The sequence below is a fragment of the Herpailurus yagouaroundi genome, unplaced genomic scaffold, assembly GCF_014898765.1.
Source record: "Herpailurus yagouaroundi ecotype Mexico unplaced genomic scaffold, PumYag 187, whole genome shotgun sequence".
NCBI classification, from domain to species: domain Eukaryota; kingdom Metazoa; phylum Chordata; class Mammalia; order Carnivora; family Felidae; genus Herpailurus; species Herpailurus yagouaroundi.
In genome coordinates, this window is record NW_024412418.1 from 34,696,423 (window position 1) to 34,720,408 (window position 23,986).

General features: G+C 46.4%; 2 protein-coding genes across 2 annotated transcripts in view; one reads left to right on the forward strand and one right to left on the reverse strand.

Annotated features, from left to right (window-relative positions):
* INSC (INSC spindle orientation adaptor protein) overlaps positions 1–23,986 on the reverse strand; it is a 127,481-nt gene that overhangs the window by 72,271 nt on the left and 31,224 nt on the right. The window contains exon 2 of the mRNA XM_040495741.1: positions 19,775–19,875. Coding sequence (XP_040351675.1) covers positions 19,775–19,830 — 56 coding nt within the window. The 5' untranslated portion in view covers positions 19,831–19,875. The remainder of the gene's footprint in view (positions 1–19,774; positions 19,876–23,986) is intronic.
* Positions 22,721–23,986, forward strand: part of LOC121043751 (CGG triplet repeat-binding protein 1-like) — a 15,864-nt gene continuing 14,598 nt past the window's right edge. Inside the window, 2 exon segments of the mRNA XM_040495752.1 lie at positions 22,721–22,806; positions 23,264–23,378. Coding sequence (XP_040351686.1) covers positions 22,721–22,806; positions 23,264–23,378 — 201 coding nt within the window.

Consider the following 23,986-nt stretch of genomic DNA (forward strand, 5'->3'; position numbering starts at 1 on the left):
AAAAAAAAAAAAAAAAAAAAAAAAAAAATATATATATATATATATATGTATACACACACACACACTTACATACATAGCAGCTCAGAAGGCAGAGGAAAAGGGAAGGTAAACAAAAACCACTAGTAATAATAATTAGTATTTATTGGACCCTTAGAGTACCCCAAGGGTTGTGCAATTATCATGCATTATTTTATTCTCACAATAACTTGATTAAGTGTACTTTCTCCTTGTCTCCACTTTACAGATGAAAATACAGAGGTGCAGAAGACTTACATGACTTAAGAGAGCCAGAGCTCCCCACAGGCAACCCGATTCCAAAGCCTATCTCCCTACTGGCCACACTCTACAGTTCCTTCACCAGTCCCTGTCTCCCACCAACTTTGAGATGTGCTCAAAGGCAGGTACTGACTTAGCTCAGGATCACCAGCACTCAGCACAAGGCCTGACACATAGTATGAATCAATAAATATTTACCAATCAAGCAAACCAGAAACTGCCTGGGAGACATGGATTGTATGCCTTGCCACACCAGCTGGGAATATTTCCTGAACTTATTGGGGTGTTATAAGATGGGCATGAGTGCTCTGGCCTGGAACATAAGAACCCCCTGAACTCACCCAGTCCTCTATTCTGGATTACATTTCGGGCGATGTGGATTCTATCTTTGGCTGGTACGTCAGGCAAAGCATAGGTGAGTTCCCCGTAATGAGGTACAGTTTAAGACTTGGCTTAGTACATTCCACAAAAGACACCATGATAAAAATTTTTGTTTTAAATAGAAATACTTGAGGGGTGCCTGGGTGGCTCTGCTGGTTAAAGTGTCTGAATTTTGATTTTTGTTCAGGTCATGATCTCACGGTCTGTGAGATCAAGCCCCGTACTGTCAGCATGAAGCCTGCTTGGGATTCTCTCTCTCTGTCCTCCCCCTGGTGTCTGTCTGTCTGTCTGTCTGTCTCTCTCTCTCTCTCTCAAAATAAAGAACTAAACTAAAATAAATTGAAATAAAAAGAAATACTTGAAGCAGGTGTCAGTAGAAGCAGAGAAATCTTCTGCACAAGTCATTTTACAAACATTACAATATTCCACTGAGGAGTGCTCTAGTTGCATAAAGCTTGGACCCTTAGTAACCACAGTCCCAGTTCTCAGAACTTGCAGGCAAATGGTAAGGTGTGGATATACACACTCAAGCTCTGGAGGAGTGGCTAAAGGGAGATCCTAGCTCTTTCGGGAAGTGCCTGTCCCCATATGACACCAGTAACAAAATATTCTCACCCAGTTCAGTAAGGCTTAAAACAGTAAGTAGTACCTCTCAGACAATCCCTGCTCCACCAGATTCATTGAAACACTACTGATGTTGACCATGTGCCAGGCTTTTGCCGGTGAACCCTGCCCTTAGGACACTCACACCATCTAAGAGGAGAGACAAACATCAATAAACATAACCCACCCACATTCTCATCCCAACACCATGCGCCATACATCCCCACTGCTCATCTCCTATACACTTGACCCTTGAACAGCCCAGATTTGGACTGCACAGGTCCATTTAAATGTGGATTTTTTTTTTTTTTTACAACACAGTACTGTAAATGTATTTTCTCTTCCTTATAATTTTCCTAGTAACATTTTCTTTTCCCTAGTTTATTATAAGAATATAGCATATGATATATATAATATACAAATTATGTGTTAGTCAGCTTTATATTATCAGGAAGATTTTCAGTCAATTAAGCTGTTAACAAGTTTTGGAGGGGTCAAATTTATATGCAGATTTTCAACTGTGGGGGGGAGGTCGGTGCCCCTTACCCCTGCATTGTTCAAAAGTCAACTGTAGATTCTCCCCCAAATCTATCATCTTTTCTTCTGTTAGCACCGTTACACAGAGTATTACTCTGGCTGTCAGGTCCTGCCAGGCCCACCCAGCGTGGCTACCTTTCCTTCCCGGTGCCATCATGCTGACTCCATCAGACAACTCAGGCTGGTCACAGCCACCACTCAGTCTCTTCCTGCTGCATCTTCTAGATACCATCGTGCCACCATCAGAGCCAGGCATGCCATTGGGTCTCCTAAGCATCATGTAGCTTCTGTTGGGTATCACTGTTCCCATGACAGCATGAACTCTGGAGCCAGACTGCCTGGATTAAATCCCAGAGCAGTCACTTGCTACCCGCATAACTTTGGGCAAGTCACATAACCTCTCTGGGGTTCAGTTTCCTCAATGGTGGAAAGGAAATGGTAACGGCACCTCGCCCCCAGGCTTTCTGTGATTATGAAGTGAAGTGGATGGGTACACGTACATATACATGCATACGTGCAAATATATGTGTGTATGTGCGCTGAGAATAATGTCTGACAGGAAGTATCACATGTGTTAGTTCTTATTAGAGCAGTTTCAATTAAAGCAGCTGTATCATCAGAACTTAATTACTTAAAAGTAGAGAAATAAAGAAAATTCTGGTAAGATGGCAGTAGTGACCGCAGTTTTTAATTTTTTTTAACGTCTATTTATTTTTGAGAGGACAAAGAATGAGTGAGGGAGGGGCAGAGAGAGAGGAAGACACAAAATCTGAAGCAGACCCGGGGCTCAAACCCACGAACCGTTGAGATCATGACCTGAGCCGAAGTCGGACGCTGAACCGACTGAGCCACCCAGGCGCCCCGTGACAGCAGTTTTTAGATCTCTCTAAATCCCCACGTGAAAAATTGACAGAACAACAAAGATAACAAAACCAAAGCCCTTTGGATAAACACTAGATGATAAAAATATCCCCGCAAACCTCAAAATATCAGCAGCTGGGGACCAAACACTAACAGCCACAAGACCTTCTCAGTATCATCTGTACAAGAGGAAAAAGGAGGACCCAATAAGATAGCGTTTGATGAATATGAGAGACCAGAGCCCGCAGGATATTTATTGGAAAGCACAGCATGCCAATTCCAAAAGAGTGGCTGAAACCTGAAGAGTGGCTGAAACCTCTCCAGTAGCAAGTGCATGCAAGGCATCTCCTAGGAACTCTCAAAACCAGCCCAACAGGAATCTCTTCTACAACGAAGAAGTGCCATGTGAAGAAGAAACTTCTGGGGGCAAAATCAAAACTGGGCAGGACAGAGGCCTCAGAGACAAAGGCGAGAGATGTTCATTCAGATCCGTGTAGGAGGTGGAAGGAGAGCCAGGAACTCTGGGAAAAGCAGAGCACCCTACTTTGAACCTGACACGGAAACAGAAGAGGATGGAGGTCGATGGATTTAGAACAGCTTTCCTGAACCCCGCCTCCCTCGCAAAGTGCATGCCAACTAATTTCACATAAAAATGAGCAACGCAAAAATTATTCAGGTCTCAGCCCATGCATGGTTATTTTCAAAAGAGAAGAACTAACAAAATAATATCCCTACAATGAGAAAATTCCAGGAAAATGTACTCACAAAACAGAAGGAAACTAAAATGTATACACGATTTCAAAATAAGCTTAACATTTTAAAAAATGATATAAGATGTGAAAGAGAAGCATGAAACCTCAGCTATCTTAACTAAGAAAAGAATTAGAAACAAAAAGAAAATGTCATTTTAGAAACAAAGACTACACAAGACGAAAACATGAGATAATGCCTTACGAAAACCAAATGCAAAAAAGAAACAAAAATGTTTTAAATTAAAAGAAAATGAAGACGGGGTGCCTGGGTGGCTCAGTCAGTTAAGGGTCTGACTTCAGCTCAGCTCATGATCGCACATTCTGTGAGTTCGAGCCCCACATCGGGCTCTGTGCTGACAGCTCGGAGCCTGGAGCCTGCTTCGGATTCTGTGTCTCCCTCTCTCCCTCTCTGCCCCTCCCCGACTCATACTCTGTCTCTGTCTCAAAAATGAATAAACAGTAAAAAAATTTTTTTAAAAAGAATTGAATTCAAATTTACTGCATAAATAAATAAAAGTTTAAAAAAAAGAAAATGAAGACAGAAATTAAAAGGATTTGTGAGGATGTGACAAATATTAAAGATACGCAAATAAGACCCAATATATATACAATAAGAGTTCCCAGGGAAGGAACCCAAAACATGGCAACAAAATACATGTGAAAGGCTATAAGTTAGGAAAACATTCCTGGGGAAAAAACACTGTTTGAACTACATATTGAAAGGCCATATTCCATACGTAAAAAGAAATATACAACACCTATTCTACTAAGATTATTGGACTTTTAAAAAGAAAGAAAGGAAATGCTTTGTGCATCTAGAAATAAGTGCATGTTACTTGAAAGGGACAGGAAATTATGTTATCATCAGATTTTTGTGTGTGAGAGCAATGCTTTATACTAGAAAATAAGTAGAAGGACATACTTAAAATACACAGAAAAATAAAGTGTGAGCCGAAGGCCTTCCATTCTGCAAAATTACTTTCGAGTATGAGAGGAGAAGGAAGTGACACCAGTGCGATGCTGGAGGACAATCATTCCAGATGGTCCTTGATCCCGGATGCTGATTCACACCAATGATGAATAAGAGGGACAGTCAAAGCTGAGCCCCAGACTTTTCACTTGTGCCACAGAGTGGAGAGGAGAAACAAGTTCAGAAGACAGTTCAATTTGAGGCACGTTGAGTTTAGTGAGCCCATTTATCCTTTGGTGTCCAGTCCCTTTCTCTGGGCTGTCCTCCTGTAGCACTTCATTCCAGAAACATCCAGGTGCTCCCAGGATCCATGCAGGATATGTGGCCCACATACTCACACAAATCCCACCATGAATGTTCACTCACTAGACATCTCCTTAGTGTCCACTAGGTACAGGAACTGTTCTCGCTGCTTGGGACACATGGGTGAGCAACACAAACATGTCTACCTCTCCCTCTAGAGCAGGGGGAACAAATATAGTAATAACAAATATAATGAATGAAAATGTTTGTGGTGCGTTAAAAGCAGATCACTTCTATCGGAGTTAGAATAAGTATGGATGAAGGGTGCCTGAGTGACTCAGTCGGTTAAGCGTCCAACTTTGGCTCAGGTCACGATCTCACAGTTTGTGGGTTCAAGCCCCGCAGCAGGTTCTGTGCTGACAGCTCAGAACCCCTGCTTCGGATTCTGTGTCTCCCTCTCTCTCTCTCTCTCTCAAAAATAATAAAACATTTTAAAAAATTAAAAAAAGAAAAGAATAAGTATGGATGAGATTGTCATGTGGGAGGCAGGGAGGTTACTGCCATTTTAAACAAGTGGTCAGGCTCACTGAGAAAGTAAGACATGAGCGAAAACCTCAAGACGGTGACAGAACGAAGCTGTCTGAAGTATGGGTACTAAGCAATCCAGGCAGAGGGCCCAGGCAGTGCAAAGGCCCTCCTTGGGAGTATGCCTGGTTTGTCTGAGAAACAGCAGGGAGATGAACGTGGTTAGAGCAAAAGAAAGATTAGTAGGACATGAGCTCAGAGGAGAGACTCAGGCTAGATCATGCAAGGCCTTGGAAGCCACTGTGAGCACCCCAGGTTTCTTTCACTCTGGGCGAAGAGGAGAATTCTTCCTGAACATTGAAGGAATCTTGTCACCGCATGTCAGCTGGGGCCACCAAACCCCTACGCCTCTCTCCAACCCAACCTGGAAGGCTCTCTAAGGTCTTAATAAAAACAACACATAAATTCATTTAAAGTTAACCTAACCTCTGCCTTGCAGTGATTTATAAACTGTTTACTAAACAGTTAATTTAAGCATAACTATTTATGCAACAAGCTATAAATAATTTACAGTGTGGTTAGGGTATTAACTTCCTCACTAAGGCCCTGGTGAAGCCCCAGCCACTTGGGACTAGAGGAAATGTTGCTTCTCTGATCTTGTCCAAATCTCCCAATGGTTTCGTCGTCCTGCTTCCGTTCCGGCCTGAATCCCACACTGAGGTGCTTTTGCTTTCTGCGCGTCGGCACTCTGCAACCCTCCATCCCCAACTACTCCAAGTTCACATTGTCCATGTAGAGCCTTCATGGCAGATGGTGTTGGGTAGGCTCACAGAAGTCCTATTCCTAACTTGCAGCCGATCCATCCGGGCAACGTGAGAACCAGGAAGGAGGCTTTCTCTCCCTGCAGGGGACTCTGCAGAATGCCCTCTGCACCCACCTATTATGCTGGGCCTGCTCTGTTCCCTTGTATGATCTCTTGTGTTCTCTGCCATTTCTGCATGGACCTTCTGCTCCAGGCTGTAGCAATGGAAAGAGTTTTCAGATTGTTTTCCAGAAATCCCCACTTTCATTGTTCATCCTTATCCACTTTGATATACTGTGGTCCACAGCACTTTCTGTTCATTAAACTGTCCAGTATAACATGGTAAGAGAGTTGATTCTACATTTCAGATATTTCCAAAAGTATGGGTGAGGGGAAATGGTGTCCACCAATATACCCCAAAGCTAATAACTAGGAAAAATTTGTGAAGGGGGCATAGATAATGCTACTGTAGTCACTTTGGCCCATCCATTTCTCCAGGTTGTGGCCTTCCGTCAATCTATTGGAGGGTTTTAAGGCAGGGAAGAGATCTGACCACTCTAAAACGATCAACTTAAAAAAAAAATCTAGCATACTTCAAGCATGCTATAAAGAAAACTTTATTGAGTACCTTGTGTGAGCCGAGCACATATCAAGTGCTTGCACGTACAATCTTGGTCTTGTATTCACAGAAACACCATTTCGTATCCCCATTTCACAGAGGAGGGAAAACTGAGGCTCACATTAATTCCTACAGCTTGTCAATGGCAGAACCTTGACTTCCCTCCAGGTCTGCTAACTCCACAGCCTGTGCTGTCACCTATTCCCAGTCTTTCCAGGACCCCAGTGGGGTGCATTGTTCTTTCTGTTTCAGAAAGCCAAGGAACTTCAATTTGGCTCCAGGTAACTGTTTCCAATCCAATAAGCCAATATGTTCATTTGACAGCTGCCCACTCCTGATGAGTCAGAGCCCATCTTGTTAACTCTGTCAAATGCAGGCATTTTAGATGTCTCCTGAGGGATGGGGGGGGGGGGGGGTTGCTAATTAACAGTCCCTGGCCTTTCATTAACTAAGGAATGACTCATTTCTTAACCTCTTAAAAGGATACACGTGTGTATAAGCATGGCCAGGGTACATAGGAGAGCCAGTAGGACAGTACTAACACCAAGAACACCGCATGAGACGCCATCACCCATGTTCTAATAGCCTTGCACCTTTGCACATGGCATTTGCCCTCCCAGAGCCACAGTTCCCTGACCTGCTTTCCCCCTCAGTCCTAACCACCGTCCCAGCCACACTTAGTTCTTTCACTCCCTCTGCTGTGACTTCCGGCCTCCCAGCCTTTGCACATGCTGGCCCCTTTCTCCCCATCTCCTCTTCACCTTGCTGATGGCTCCACATCCTTTTTTTTTTTTTTTTTTTTAATTTTTTTTTTTTTTCAACGTTTATTTATCTTTGGGACAGAGAGAGACAGAGCATGAACGGGGGAGGGGCAGAGAGAGAGGGAGACACAGAATCGGAAACAGGCTCCAGGCTCTGAGCCATCAGCCCAGAGCCTGACGCGGGGCTCAAACTCACGGACCGCGAGATCGTGACCTGGCTGAAGTCGGACGCTTAACCGACTGCGCCACCCAGGCGCCCCTACACATCCTTAAAATCTCTCTGTCTCTGCTGAAGTAGGTTTCTCTGACTCCTAGATGTGCTTGTGCCCCCCGTGTCTGTTGTACCCCGCCTTTCCCCCCATTGTGATGCAGGTCTCAACTGTTTCACTGCTGGACTATTAATATCTGCTTCATTCACCAGACTATAAGGGCAGGGCTTGCGTCCGTCATGTGCTCCCTCCATGTCACCCCGAGCAGTGGACCGGATACGCTGAGGACGGGATGCTCGGCATATGTGTGTGGCACTGAATGAAGCAGGAAATGGGAATAACATTAACTGGTACCACCGTCCTGCCTCACTGGCTTGTGAGAGTCGAGATGAAACTGGCAGTCATTATCGCCAACCTTTACCGAGGCTGGGCTTCGTGTCATCTCTCATGTGGATGGCTTCAGGTGCATTATCTTATTTATTTCTCATAATGCCCCTAGGAGGAGGGGATTCTTACTGTCTTATTTTTATAATTGAAGAACGAAAGCTTGGAGAGGGGAAGTGAACTATGTGACATCGCCCTGCTTGTTAAGTGGCAGAGCCGCACTGACCCAGCCCATCACACGCCAGACCCCACATGCTTAAGTGCTACTCTAGACTCTAGGAAAGGCCATGCTCTGTCCAAACGGCATGCTTAGCACTGTCAGGTAATAATTATACATGCATTCTCACACAGAAGAACTCAGCTTTAGTCTGCACTCAGCCTTCATGGCTATCACACAGAACCTGATGTGTAGACTGAAAAGGGTTGAGCTTTGTCTTTCCCATTCTGTTCTCTTCCTCTAAGGAGAGTCTTTTCATCTGCCAAAGTGGAACGTTTAGGAGAATTCACAGATGGAAAGTGTCAGGTGCCATCCGGGTACCTCTGATAGTGCTTGGAAGTGCCGGTGACAGTAGAAAAGCACCACTAGAGGGTTTCCAAGAGCCGGTCTACACTACTGGCAAGCCTCCATAGACTCAACGGCCTCCAGTCCCCACCACTAGGACTCCTCTCCTCCACCACACCCTTGCTCCAACCCCCAAGCCTCGGGCTCTGACCAAGGTTCTCTATCCCCAGTTGTGGGCAGACTGAGAACCAAAGATCTTTCACCTCAGGCTGCACTGACGGGGCTGCCCTCCTAAAGCACCCCTAGAGGTAGAGGCCAGAAGTTGCCTGTCCCATCAAGTTCCACAGCCAGCGCATGATGGGGCCAGGCCTGGAGCCCTGATGTCCCAGCATTTTCTGTGTACCTGCTCACCAGCCTGTTCTAGGAGCTGAGGACAAAGCCAACCAGGAGAAAATTCCAGCACTCACGGAGCTCAGCTAAGACCCCGAACAGGCAAGAAAGCACCAGGAAACCTCGTAGTCATTTCAACAGTAGCCAATGTGCAACGAGCCAGGCAGTGCTGTAAGCCCTCTCCATGTATTATCTCTTTTAATCCTCCCCACTAACTGGAGAGAGAAAATTATTATTGCCTCCTTTCACAGACAGGCAGGCTTCTGTGAGGAGAGTCATATGGTAGGAACTGGGGGAGCCATTACTCAGACCAAGTCTCTAGAGTCTAGAGTCTCTGCTCTTATCAACTAAATAGCACATTGCCATCACGAAGCCATCAAGAAGCTGTGAGCAGGACAGCCGAGGACCACAGGAGACAGAGGGCCTAACTTGGCCTGGGAATATGTACACAAAGGAAATGACATTTGCCCTGGTTCTTTTTTTTTTTTTTTTTTTTTAATTTTTTTTCAATGTTTATTTATTTTTGGGACAGAGAGAGACAGAGCATGAACGGGGGAGGGGCAGAGAGAGAGGGAGACACAGAATCGGAAACAGGCTCCAGGCTCCGAGCCATCAGCCCAGAGCCTGACGCGGGGCTCGAACTCACGGACCGCGAGATCGTGACCTGGCTGAAGTCGGACGCTTAACCGACTGCGCCACCCAGGCGCCCCAACATTTGCCCTGGTTCTTAGAGAAGAGGAGCAGGCCAGGATGACAAGGGCAAAAAGACTGTTGGAAAAGCCTAGAGGCATAAAAATAGAGATAGAAACAAGGAGTTTCACTGGATTCAAGCATGGGAGGCGGGCGGGGGGGCGGGGGGGTTGAGGGAGTGCCCGGGAAGCGCCAGGTGATCAAAGACTCTAACTTGATTCAGAATTTGGGTTTAATCCTAAAGACAATGTGGAGCCACTGAAAACACTGTAGAGCAGGACAGTGACATAACTGTGCAGAGAGTCAGTAGAAAACTGGACCAGAGCAAAGTGAACTACTAGACAGAAGGCTGACCTACCAGGAGACGGTAGGCATAAAACAGCAAGAAGACAGAAGCCTGAACTTGGCAGTGATGCCGGAGAGAAAGAAGTGGGAGGTCTGGGAGGGAGATGAGAGGATGTGAGGGTGAAGTGAAGGAGGGAAGGCAATGCGGGCTCCTGGGTGGCAGGAGGCCTGGGCGACCGGTGCTGTCCTGGCTGAGATAGAAAACCCATCGAGCGAGGAGCTAGTTCTCATTTTGTTTGGTTTTAGGAGAGGATGACAAGTGGGGTACACAAGGTCACAGCAGATGTGGGGGGGCAGGCCCTGCAGAGAGGTCCATCAAAGAGGCCCTACGCTTTGCCAGGGAGGAGACGAGGCCTGGTGAACCCGGCCCCCGCCACAAGCCGGTCCACTCCCAGCCGCGGCCACTGTGCCGCCACATAATGAGCTCCTCTTCTCAATTTTAGAGTCTAGGGACTGCAGCTCATTAAGGTTTGGCCTGTGTTAGAGTCGAGCATCCCGTAATTGCAGAGCTCGCCTGACTCCCTGTCATTAGCTCTCTGGTTCCCTGGGCTCCACCTCCCCTCTTGGATTTGCTGATTGACCCCAACATAGAATGGCTGGCTAAACAGGGCAGCTCTCATTGCGTGGTGGGGACTGCCTGCTGTCCCCGAACCTTGCAGCTCCCAGGGTTCAACCGTCCTCAGCCAAGAACTTTGAGCTGCCATTCCCCTATGCATGAAATCTTTCCTCTGCAAGTACAGACGACTGATCTGATTACTCACACAAAGGAAAGGAATTGAAAATTAAGGTCAAAGCAGATGGACTGGCAATGAGTCACATTCCCTTCATGGTGGAAAACCACCACAGTCAGGACACGTTAGGGGCTCTGGCCAAGGAGCCTGAGGGGCCAGGGACCAGGACTAGGGTTGGATTTTCTCGGTCTCCATTGTGAACTGGAATCTGAGCCTGATGCTGTCAAGACTGCCCCCATGCCTGGGGCAGGGAGGGCATCCCACACAGTGAATGGGGCTCCCGGTGCCAGCCCAGTTCTCATCAGAGCCGCTGAGAGAAACAGATGCCTACTCCCTGAGTAACCCTCTTACTCTCCGATGGCAGCTTTCCTGGACATCTGGAAGAAGGTGACCAAGACCTAAAATCTGGGCTTTCTGCAGTCTGGCAGATTCCAGACACAGAGCCAGATGTAACCACAATCATCTCTACATACCAGGGTACTGGTAGGATGATTCTTTTTTTTAAGCTGGAATTATCCAGGGTGGAGGTGGGAACAGGGGAAGGGAACAGCATAGTCTTGTACCAAGAAATTGCCAGTGTGAAAACAATGAGACCCCTAAAATATTCATTCTAAAGTCAGAGGGAATTAACTACCCACACAGCAAGCAGGGAGGTTTATCGACAACAGAGCACCTTCAATGTACCAAGCACTCCCTCCTTCAGCCCTTAACAGCACTCCGATGGCTGGAGATTACCATCCCCATTTTATGGATGTAGACACAGGCTTCGAATCATCACATTTGTCTAAGACCTCACACTAATAGTGATAATAAAGCTAACATTGATCAAGTGTTTATTACATTCTGGGCACTGTGCTAAGGGCCTGATTCCATCTTAATTGTTCACTTAACCTTCAAAATAATCCCATGAGGTCCACATAACTGAAATTTGGGAGGTTAAGTGACTTAGTCAATGTTACACAGTGCACAAGTAGAAATAAGAATCTAGGCAATCTGAGACCAGAGCCTTGCTCTTAACAATTATGCTATGGTCTTTGAGGTCTTTAGCAAATGAGCTGAGATTCAAACCCTAAAATGCACAGCCAGGGCCCTCTCTGCTATGGTTAGACTGCCCTTACATGACATATCGATACCTTTTTAAAGCTTATAATCATTTAAACACTGTGGCGTGTCTGATCGTTTTTCAGACCCTTGTCACATTTCTTTCTGGGAGAAAATTGGGTGTGTGTTGTTTAAATTAAGGACAGAACCCCTGGCCCCTTCATCACATATGTCTGACAGGTTTGCACCAGAAATACTACCAGAGCTGAGAAGCCAGGGAGACATGCACACAGGGTGAGGAGTGACCCTCTCAGGACTTCAGGCCACAAAGGGGTCCTCTCCCACCCCTCCTTGCCCTGCGCTTCTGCTTTGGTCTCTTAGATTGCCCCCTTCATTCATCAAAGCCCATCACTGGGGAAAGGTAACTGTGCCTGACCCTTCAGATGCCAAAGGGAACAATTTTTCTCAGCTCAGCAGACCCACACCATGGCCCCCAGCTGCTGGTACCAGTTCCTCATCCCCAGCTAATCCTACAGGCCTGGCATCCAGCGTTCCCCCAAACCCCAGGGGTTGATAGTTTACGGAGATCTATGCCTACACTGTGGTTGGCTCATTTCAATCTCTTTTCAGTTAGAATGGAACTTTATTCCTTCAAAGTCTGGATATTTGGATTTCCCTGCCCTACTCTATTCTACCTGCTATGTGGAGAGTTCTGTGCAAAAGAACACTTTACCATATGCCAAGAATACTTGGTAATGGCCTCCAAACTTTACTGTGTACCTTAATGTGCCAGGAACTTGGCTGAGTGCTGGGATTACAGAGGGGTTGGTTAGAGGAGAATCTCCAAGAGGGCAGGACCTTCTCTTGCACACTGACACATTCTCTGCCCCCAGCACCATGCCTGGCACTTCAAAGGCACCAATAAGCATTTACTGAATGAGTAAATGAATGGCCATAAAGAAGCAATTATGGCTCATTGGGCTCCACATGGCATTTTGAGGTCAGCAGAAAGAATCATGGGAGCAGAGAGAAGGGAGGCTTAGTCCAAGCTATGATATCTGACAAAGCTCCCCAGGCCAACACTGGACGGGTGCCTTCGAGTGCCCCAGGAGAGGAATCAGAGTTGGAAGATGCTAGGGTTTCTGACAGAAGAAACAGCATGCACAAAGCAGTGGAGGCATGGAGCCACATGCTGGGAAAATGGCAAGTTCTAAGTGTAATCTGGAGAAGTGGAGGTGGAATCAAAAACAAGGAATTCAAATTATTCAAATGTTGGAGTTCTGAGATTCATGGATTTATCTGTATTACATCCCACCAAAGCAGGGCACTCTATTCCCCCTATAGAACATTTCTCCTAGATATACCAAGGGCTTCCATAAAATCCAAATGGGGCACACCCTTAGATGATGAAAGGGGTTCCTAAGCTAGGGCGCCTTGCAGTGTCCATCCCGGCTTCAAGGTAAACACTAGACCTCTTGTGCATTTCATAGGAAGGAATGAGAAGATCTTGCCTTGATCAATGGGACTGCTTTCCCAGTCCTAGGCTCTAACGTGTGATATTTTTGTCCAGCAAAGGGAACAGACTCTCCAAAACTCATTCACAAACTCCTAGAATATTAGAGCTGGAAGGGTCCTTGGGGAAACTTTTGCCTACCTCTTCATCCTCATATGAAGAAACTAAAGCTCAGAGAGGGAGAAAGATTGTCCACGGACACACAGCAGGTTAGTATACATCCAGGACTGGGAGGGAGGGAGAGAGGGAGGGAGGGAGGGAAGGAAGAAAGGACGGAAGGACGGAAGGAAGGAAGGAAGGAAGGAAGGAAGGAAGGAAAGAAGGAAAGAAGGAAAGAAGGAAAGAAGGAAAGAGGAAGGGAGGGGATAAAGGACAAGAGGGCAGCCTCTGGTTCCTAGTCCATGTTCCTCACTGCACTGGGTTCTCCCATAAGAGATTTAATGATGAAACTGTGGACTTTTTTTTTTCCAGTGAACGTAAAACCAAAGACTAAAGTTACTTGTCTTTAGAAGAAAAAAAAATGTCTCTCCAGCTCTCTGATTCCATCAAACAATTAAATCTTTGGCTTGAACTCAGAAAGAGGATTTAAATTAATCAAGATAAAACTAGCTTACTCTTTCCCTCCAAGCAGCAACTTTCTACCAAAAAGAATGAAGAGTTTGCTGAAGACTGGAGTGCCTTGGGGAAAGGAACAAAATCCAAGCTATTGAATTAATTTCTCATAGTCACCTGAGGCTCCTCAGCGATTTCGTCATTCACTCATCAAACATTAAACATTTATTCATTCAACAACCACTTATTGAGCTCCTACTCTGTACACTCTAATCACAGGAGCACAAATATGAGTCAGAAATTAATTTGGCCCTTGGGACATTCATCATTGAGAAAGGTAATGGCATTTACATAAATCATCACCCCACAACCCAGGGCCTGGGTTGTGTAAATTCTCAGTCCAAAGTAAATCTCATTTGAATGAGTGGATGAATGAAGTTGGGGTCTACTACTGATCACTGCCACATGAGAATTCCCCTGGAGCTCGGACACAGCTCTTCTAGAAACAGCATAAGGAACAGCTCAGAAAAGGCAGGACTCCACAAATGGGTGGGTAGGGGCCTGAAGAGTCTTTTGACAGCTCCGTTCCCTTCTCTGGGCCTCCATTTCCCCATCTTATGAGGATGACAGATGAGCTCTAGGTAACTCCCAGCAGTAACATTCGATGGTTCTATGATCCCAGTTCCCGGCACTGTATGGGAATTTAAACCCAATCTCTCGCCCTAAAAATAACTATTGAATCACTGTCCCTCTGCCTTCTCAAGGTCACGCCTGTGTTCCTGTGGATTTCTCTTGGGAGACGAGAGAAGTGAGGGAATTCGATTCTAACTGTGATTGGCCTTCCTTTCTATTTAAACGACAGAAAAATATCCAATTATCCCATTGACAATTACAGTCTGCACATTTCACCACAGGCACAGAAAACAGGCCAGCAGCAGAAAAGCAGCCACAGACCAGGGGTGCACATATGTAAGCCATTATCTGCTTGGAGACAGGCTGGCCTGCGGTGGCCTCCAGCTGGACATCCCTTGCCAACAGGCCAGGGGCTATCGGGGAGGCTGCCTGCCATTAGCTGTAGCCACACCCATACTGGCTCATCTCAGACTCCAGGCTGAAAGGAAACCAGGTGAGAACATGCCCAGTCTGGTCACCAACATGTCCTTAAGCACCCAAGCGTCGTACAAGGAACCTGATCTTCACTCAGTACATATGTGTAGAAAAATTTTGTTGAAAGCTAATGAGTAAACAACTACCTGGATGAATGAGTGCATGGCTTGTTCGTGTGAAGCCCCCAAGAACACGGTGGAAAAGACAGACTGGATAGAGTATTGGCCAGCACTCAGGCCCAAGCACCATCTGGGAACATCTATCCAAGCTCCGTTTCTTAAAGCTGACCCAGGGCAAGTACCTTAACCTCCGCAAGCCTTAGTTTCCTCATGGGGCAGATGTATGTGCTGCTCAGGTTCCCCTTTAAGGAAGGACGTGTTGTCCCCAGCTGCTGGGAGTATCACTAGCTAACAGCCTCCAGCCGCCAGGCCTTCAGACTGTCTCAGAGCCACCTCACCTAAGGTCATACCCTGGCCCACGGCTGCCCACTCAAAAGACATATCAAGTGGGATTTGAAGACCCTGGCCACCCTGTATAATGAATAAAACTGATTCCCAGGCTCCCTGTGAGGGTAGGTGAAGTCACTCAAGTCTTCCTCCACCTGGTCCTGCTTCTGTCTTCTCCCTTCCCTGAGTGCTGGTCCCAAAGGCACTCCCTAATAGCCACTCTCAACTCTGTCCCAAAGGCTGCTTCCCAGAGAACCCAACCTGTGGCCCATCACTTGCAATATAGAGATAATAATCAGCACACATGTGTGCCGTCTGGCGGGTACGTTCGGCGGGAGCCAAGGTCACACGGCTGGTAGGAAGTGGAGCTGGGACTCAAGCCCAAGTCTGATACCAAGACCTATATGTTTCCAACCACTTAGACCCACATTCAAGTTTCCAAGAGGAGGGTTTCGTTCTCTGGCTTGTTTATTTTATTATTTTTAAATATGAAAGCTTTCCAGGAGATGTAGTTGGAATTGAGAACCCTGACATTCCCTCTCCTATTGTCCATGCCGAGTTGGCATGGGATCCCAGCCCCTGACCTGGAGCCCACACCTAGATAAGCCTTTTTTTTTTTTTTTAATGCTATTTACTCATAAGGGTCTCAAATACCAAAGGCCTAACCCCTATGATTCACCCAAGCTGCTGGATGATCTCACGCATCTTGTTGGTATTTGTTTATTTTGCACATTGAAGTGAACAATGAATGGCACTTCAGAGTGAAGTTCAGTTTCAATGAAACACGACAGAGAGAAGTCAATTATCCAGCATTAATTATTTGTCTGGGGACAATAACCATGGTGTTATTCCCCCACTAAAGAGGCCTCTATAGCTTGGAACAAGAGGAAAGAAGAGGTAGCTGCTATTATCTGTCCACAATGCAGCATCAGATTGGATAAATTAACCCCTCTGACATCCTGTAAAGACACATAAGCCTTCTTCATGAACATGGCCCATGCACACAATTAATAGGCTGGTAGGGCCCAGGGATTGTGTTCCCCTAATATTCCGGCAATGCCAGGCTATGAATACATTAAAGGAAATACCACCTTCTCTCTGCAGCCCACCCTGCCCTATCAGAACTTTAGGGCTGAAGACATTCTAAGCAAACCCCTTCTCACGTTGTAGCTTTGTGGCCAGCCAGAACTCTTGGGGTCATGTTAGTCTGGGGCTCTCCTCCCAAGATATGTGTGTAGAACATCAGTTAGAAACCCTAGCCTGCCTCCAAAAAGAAGAGTAATGTAACTTCTAAATCATTTTCATGTAATTTAATTTCCTTTTATCCTTAAAGCTTCTGAGACAATGGGAGGTGTGACGGAGAGAGACAGTGGTCCCCAGAGGCTGAAAGGGTGCCAGGGTCTGATCTACCTTTGCCCCACATTCTCTAGACCAGGGACCTGGTCTTTATCTGAAGAGGTTCTAGCAGTTCCTGTGTGCAGGCAGGATGCATTAGACATATTATCTTAAATTCTCATTACAACTCAATGATGTAAGTATAAACATGCCCACTTCATAGACGAAGAAAGCTGAACCCTGAGGTTATAACTAATATGCAGCAGAACCAAGATAAGTTGAGGCAGTCCTGACTCCCACACAATCCTAAACTGTCCTGTGACAGCAGCTTCCCCAGCCCCAGCACAGCCTCTCCGGTCTGACTGTCCCAGGACCCAGGAGGCTCTGAGGAGGTGTTCCAAAGCCCTATTGTGTTAGACGAGGTTATCAAAAGGATGTGGCCATTGGTTCACCCGTGCACTGGACCCCAGCCACCTGAGGCTCCTCACCCCCTCCCCTGTCCTTGGAATGTGCATTCCACTTGCCTTCCCCCACCTAGAGGCTGCCCTTGGGACACAACCTTGAGATAGTGATGTGGTGCTGAGACTGTCTGGGTAGTATACTCAACTGAACCCACTTAAGGCCTCCATATACACTTTTAAGATTTTGCGGCAGGTGCGGAATCTATACATCTTGCGGCGGCTGAAGACAAGCCTCATATATAAGTTCCCTTGCCTATGTAACCTGCTGCCCACCAATCTGGGTGGCCCGCCTCCTTCTTTGGTCTCTCTCTGCCCTTTGATTACAGAGGCTGGTTTCAGATTACACCTGGGAAGCTCCCCAGGTGCTTACCAACCAACATATCGCCAGAGCTGTTTCTGCCCACCTGGCTCACAGGTACCTGGTGTGGACAGCAGCCAGAAAGACTATGAACACTTCATCTAGAATAGCTCCACTTTCTCCCGGCTTAAAATATTAAGCTGCTGGAAGTGTCTGTTGATGATTTCGGATTTTCTCACCGAGGTCATTTGCCAAGAGGGGTCAGGGAAAGGATTTCTAGAAGACTTGCCTGAGATCACCCTCATGAAGAGCCACAGTGGACCTCTGACATGGAGTAGGCACTCAATAAACAACAGGCCCCCTATGCAGCTTTCCCTGAGTGAGACACTTTGCACATAGCAACTCAGTCAATTCACACGTTAACCCTATGAAACAGGTACTATTTTTACCCATTTTATACGTGAGGGAACTGGGGGTCTGACAGGATTCGAGAACTTGCACAAGGCCACACAGCTAGTGAGAGGAAGAACCTGGCTTTGAAAGCAAGCAGTCATGAATTCAAAGGCCATCAGCTGCTCCAACATACACGTATCCCAACAGGTTTGCACCTCACGATCCCTGAGCTCTGCCTAAGACACACTGTGTGGAAAGATATTTGGGCCCCCAGGTGATCCCTTATTCTCTATGTTAGCCTGCACAGAAAAGTCCTAACTACATCTCTAACAGTGTTTTCCATTCTAAGTAGCATGCACGAGATACATGTCACACCCGTATACTCCCTTATAATGATGGCCTCAAAGGAGTTAATCCAGTACCAGTAGACTTTTAGCAAATACTCATTATTTTTTTCTGATTTTAAAAGCAACACACATGGGGCGCCTGGGTGGCTCAGTCAGTTAAGCGGCCGACTTCGGCTCAGGTCATGATCTCACGGTCCGTGAGTTCGAGCCCTGTGTCGGGCTCTGTGCTGACAACTCAGAGCCTGGAGCCTGTTTCAGATTCTGTGTCTCCTTCTCGCTGACCCTCTCCCGTTCATGCTCTGTCTCTCTCTGTCTCAAAAATAAATAAACGTTAAAAAAAAATTAAAAAAAAAAAAGCAACACACAGTAAGAAAAATACTCAAAACCAAACAACATGGAAATGAATAATGTGTGGGGTGCCTGGGTAGCTCAGTCGGTTAAGCGTTCAACACTTCATTTTGGCTCAGGTCATGACCTCAGGGTGTGTGGGATCAAGCTCTGTATCAGGCTCCACACTCAGCTCAGAGCTTGCTTGGGATTCTCTGTCTCCCTCTCTCTTTGCCCCTCCTCTGCTCTTGCTCTCTCTCTCTCAAAATAAAATAAATAAACTTAAAAAAAAAAAGAAATGAATAATGTGATAAATTGAAACCCTCCATAATTCAGGTGGGGGGTGAAGGACAGAATAAAGGTAAGATGTCAGTGATACATGTAATATGTAAAACAAAACATACAAAACAAATCAACAATGACTTAACAGTCTTGTAAGGGCTACTTGGATTCTGTTGTCTCAAAACGACCCCATCAAAAGATCTCAGAAAAAAATTTAAAAAGCAAGGCAGAAACCCTTGAGCCCTCAGTTGCACACTTCCTCTGTAGACCAAACCTGCATTACTGACCAAACAGCCCAGTTTGCCTGGGGCTGAGGTGTTTTCAAAGTCACAAAAGTTTCAGGGCCCAAATCAGGACAGTCGTGGGGCATCTGGGACAGTTGTTCACCATAGATTCACTGGCCTGGTACTTTCCCCTTCAGTGCTGGTGCTGGCCCCCCAAACCAGCCAGGTGTCCACAGCTCCCAGCTGTGTAAAGTCACCTCTGGGGCTCTGTCTCTCTTTCTTCTCACTGCATTGTCTGCCCTTCACCCTCTGCTCAGTGTGTTCCTCCATCCTCCTCCCCACCACTCTCCCCTGCACAGCTCAGAGTGACAAATATTTCTGGAGGATCTGCTCTGTGCTCAGTTCTCTCCCTGGTGCCCTCGAAGAAGTAGAAGACACCTAAGGGTAGTCTGTCCCTTTCAAGAAGCTCAGAGAGAGTCTTCCATAACCCCAAGGGCCCCCAATGGCTTCAGCCTCCTTGCCTAGGTGGGATCAGGAACCCCCTCCAGGGTCTCCTATCTTAGCAGAATACTCCATTCAATTATGTTTCATTGTCTGCCTGCATCTTAAGGAGACCGTCCCTTGGGGGACTGGACATGCCTGATTCCTTCATGTCTCAGGGCCCACTTGCATCAGTATTTGCTGAGTGAACATAGCATCCCCAATGCTTTGTCTTAAGTTTCCACCCCAGGACAGTGGATGGAGAGGTGGAGCCACCTGCAGCCTCAAGATCCTGGGGCCACCTGCAGCCTCAAGATCCTGGAGCTGGGCCTCAGCCATTGGCCAGATAGAGCAGGCCTGGCCCTAAGAGACACCTATGGGACTTACCGCTGACCCGGCAGAGGGATGGAGTCCAGGTGGCGGCCTCCAGGCAACGCCATCATGTTGATCCCAATCTGCAGCAAAGCCTGCCCGCAGTGGTCGTGACCCTGGAAAAAGAGAGGGCAGGATGGGGTCAACAGATGTCCTTAGAGAGAAGGCACAATCACTTTTGCTCTCAGATCCAGGCCACAAGGAGCCAAGGCAGCTGTGGAGGGAAGGCCCCCTAACCCTCCTCTCCTTTTTGAACCGGTTTACACTCTACTGCCCTCACAAGTAGTGCAGGACTTAGTCTAACGTCCCAAGCTCACCATGAATCCCTACAATCTTTTATCTCCCAATATCAAACATTTGCCTGACCCATCTTGCTTTGTACCAAACACAGGGACACACAGACCAGCAAATATTGCATGGGACATACTCATACTCTGAAAGTATCTGTGGTTTATCTGAAATTCACATTTAACTGGGCAGCCTGTATTATTTGCTAAATCTGGAAAGTCTACATGCTAATTCTCTATAACCATCACAGCACTGGGTTATTCATGTCGATTATGCATGGGAAATGTGACACTGTAGTGGGCATAGTGGTTGCTTCCCAAAATCCATTCTACTTCAGATGATATAATTTCACTCGAACTGCTAGTAACTGGTTCAGAAATAGGCATGGGACTCAATTCAGACCAAGAGGCATGATAGGATTGCTTCTACAAAAAGTTTTCTTTCTCCTAACTGCGAACCACAGGAGACAGTATCTCTCCCATTGGACCTGAACAAGGAAATACGTCACATCATTGCTGCTGGAGACCAGCTTGCAATCAAGAGAGGACCTAGCTGGGAGAATAAAGCTGGCACACAGAGAATAATAAATCTGGGTCCCTGGTCACTAAGCCACTGAATCAACGAACCCTGGAGTTTGGCCGACCCCTAGGCCTTCCTGTTATGTAAGATGATAAAGTCCTTGTTGTTTAAAGTGAAAATTTTGTTAGTGGACAGCCAAAAGCAGTCTGATAAAGATAAACCAGATTCCAGGGGCCTCCGTCCCAGCACTGAGGACCCACCTGGCTTGTCTGTGCTTCGAAAGTTGTACCAAGACAATGGTGCCCTTCCTCCATCCAATCAGCTGCCCACCTGTTTGACTCCTCCTGTTACCTTGTCCCTTCCTTGTTCTTCCTCTCTGCCACCTCCTTCTCCAAGCTGGTGAGGAAGTTCTCCCTGAGGAAAATGGAGATTCTTTCACCGTTGCCTGGGTAAAGCAACAGAAGAAGGGTTGGCCATCACCCAGCCTGCCCTGTGCTTGAGGACAGCAGATTTCAAGACTTTCAGGGAAAACGCAAGTATGAGCTTGTGGGAAGATAACAGCTGAGAAGAGGGAGATAAGTCCAGAAAAATTAAACTCTTACTCCATGATTACAAATGACCCTTATGAGAAAAGAGCGGAGGAGGACTTTAATTAATAGTGATCACGCTGGACATAAAGTACCCTTTATGATGCTTGGAATAAAGAATAAGACAGTTGATCTGAAAAGTATGGGAGACAGGAGCTCAGAATAAACTAGGGAATTGTGTAATTCCAGAGACTCATGGCCACGGCCTGTCTCCCAGTCTGTGGGTCCCACCACACTATGAACCCCTCAAGGGCAGGGACCCTTTGTGCTCCTAGCACTGAGCCAAGAGCCGGGCATGCAGCAAGCACTCTATGGGTCTGTTGAAAAGATGAGTGGAACACATTTTTAGTACCTTTCTGCTGAGCCCTAATTCTTTATCTGTAACTGAGAGTAATAATATCTATTGCACAGGGCTATTACAGCAATGACAAGACATAAAGAATATGGAAGTGTCAGGCCAGGATGAGAGCTCGATAAATAGTAGCCTTTGTTATTCTTATGCCCAGAGAGTCCATTGTATACTGCCCTGTGGTCAGCTAGGTTGAGGGAGATGCAGCAAATGAGACAAAGCATATAAAGCTTTGATAGTGCCCATCAACATCAGGAGTATCACCATTGTTATTTCTAGCATTATTATCATTACTGAAAAAGTATATTTTTGAAACCCAGTGAGTCAGCAGGCACAAAAGGATGGCACAAAAGAAAAAAACAACAAAAGGAGGTAACTGTTCCCTTTCCAATTTGTTTGAACTCAAAAGGGAAATACCAGCTTTTCAGAGTGAATGCTATGACGTCATCAGATAGCAGTGAGCAAGCAGATCTTATTTTACCTCCATCTCGGTTACAAAGAAGGGGTACAGAGTAAGAACAGTCAAGAAGGAATTTGAGCTTATGCCAGGTGAGGACACGGAGACGGTAAGGAAGCTGCAAGGCCCTTTTGAAGTGTGAAGCAGTTAGGGTTCTGTGAGGAGATGAAGCATGCCCTTGGTATTGGAGGACCTTTGGATCTGATCAAGTCATATCTGATGGACCTAGAAAAAGGGAGCGCGGTCATGAGCAGAAGGATGCAAGAGAATGATGTGAATTTCTAAGAGGTAGATTCTAGAAACATAGCTTGGTGACCATGAAATTCTAGAACAGATGCCTAACTGCTGATCTGTGAGCCCTTTGGGCAGAAGCCAGCTAGAGCACAGTAGGAACAAGTCATCTGCTTCCGTTTCGTTAGGGATCACTGGGCTCCTAGCCGAGGGGAACACAACAATAAACCTGATATATCTTGATTTCACTTAAATGCCCTGATGAGACGTCCTTGTTCAACCATTTCACCCATAGCCTCCCAGAGTTGTGCCAGTGGAGCCTTCCAGCAAACAAAACCTTGGTTCTTGTGATTGCATGTTTTCCCTGAGGCTAGAGAAGCCTCTTGGGGACATTTGGGAAGCATCTGTATCAAGGACCTATTCACAGACTATATTATTTATGCCTGCCTCTTTCCCCCAGTAGGACAAGACTCCTTGATGCCTGAAACCAAATCTTGCTCAATGTGGGGCTGATCCCAGGACCCTACATAATGACCTGCATGGTTGAAGCCAGCATTATGAGTCAGATTGGCTCTCAGGAGAGCCATGGCTCATATTCAGTGCGGATGAGGCCCAGGTAAGAGAGAATATCTGGAAAGTGAGATAGGAAGGACCAAGAGTTTAACCCAGCTGATGTTTATAAAATGTCTCCACCAATAATAAGAGCTAATATTTACTGAGTGTGTACCATGAGCCAAGCACTGTTCTAAATGCCTCATATGGTGTTAACTATTGAATACTATCACCATCCCCCTGTTACTGATGACACAGAAATTCAGTGGAGGCATATGCGTTGCTCAAGATCACAATGCTGGTAGGTGACAGAGGACTAGGATCAAGGTTTTAGGATTTAGAGGGGAGGTGCTAGAGCAGGTGGAGATTATGACGGTAACAAACGAGTGGCCCATGTCCGGCATTTGCTAACAGGAAGCCCGACTCCATTCCATGGTGGCAACTACACCCAGCCCCAAGGCCTCACAGCCAGCCAGCCCTCTTCCCGGTCACCAGTGCCTCCCGCTGCTCCCATCCCCCAGAAGGACTGTGAGTGTCCTCCAGCTTCGTCTAGTGCCGGCTCTCAATAACGCAGCCGGAGGACAGAACAACGGTCCCTGCAGAAATGAAGCAGATTGCAAAGACTGCAGTCAAAGGGTACAAAGAAGACAGGCACGGACAGTGGGGACGTCTCTTCTGTTCCTCATTTCTTGGTTCCTTTTGCGAGAATCGTGTGGATAGTTGTGGGCCCCAAAGGGATCAGGAGATGAGGAAACCACAGTCCCAGCTAAAGCCTAAAGTGTCACTAGCTTTATAGAGAGGCCTATTTCAAGCATGCATCCCTCAGGAAAGCCCCCAAAGGCTGCTTTCCCGGCAGCCGCCTCCCCTACTGCCCTGCACTGGACTCATCCTACTGAGCAGAGAGATTCCGATTACACACCTCCAAAGCTATATAGCATGTCAGAGAGTGGATTCAAAGTAGCCCCTTTGCCCCACACTGTCTGTCCTCAATGTTATTGCAAAAAGAACTTGAATTTTGGGGTCTGACAGATCTGGATTCAAATCCTGACTCTGTACCAGATTGGTACCTGACCTTGCGAAAATCATGAACACCCATGAATGTGGTTCCCTCCATTATACCTGCCTCCTAGGAGCTTCATAAAGATTAAGTGAGATCACTTGCAAAAGCCCCTAATAGATTAAAATAAAATAAAATAAAATAAAATAAAATAAAATAAAATAAAATAAAATAAAATAAAATAAAA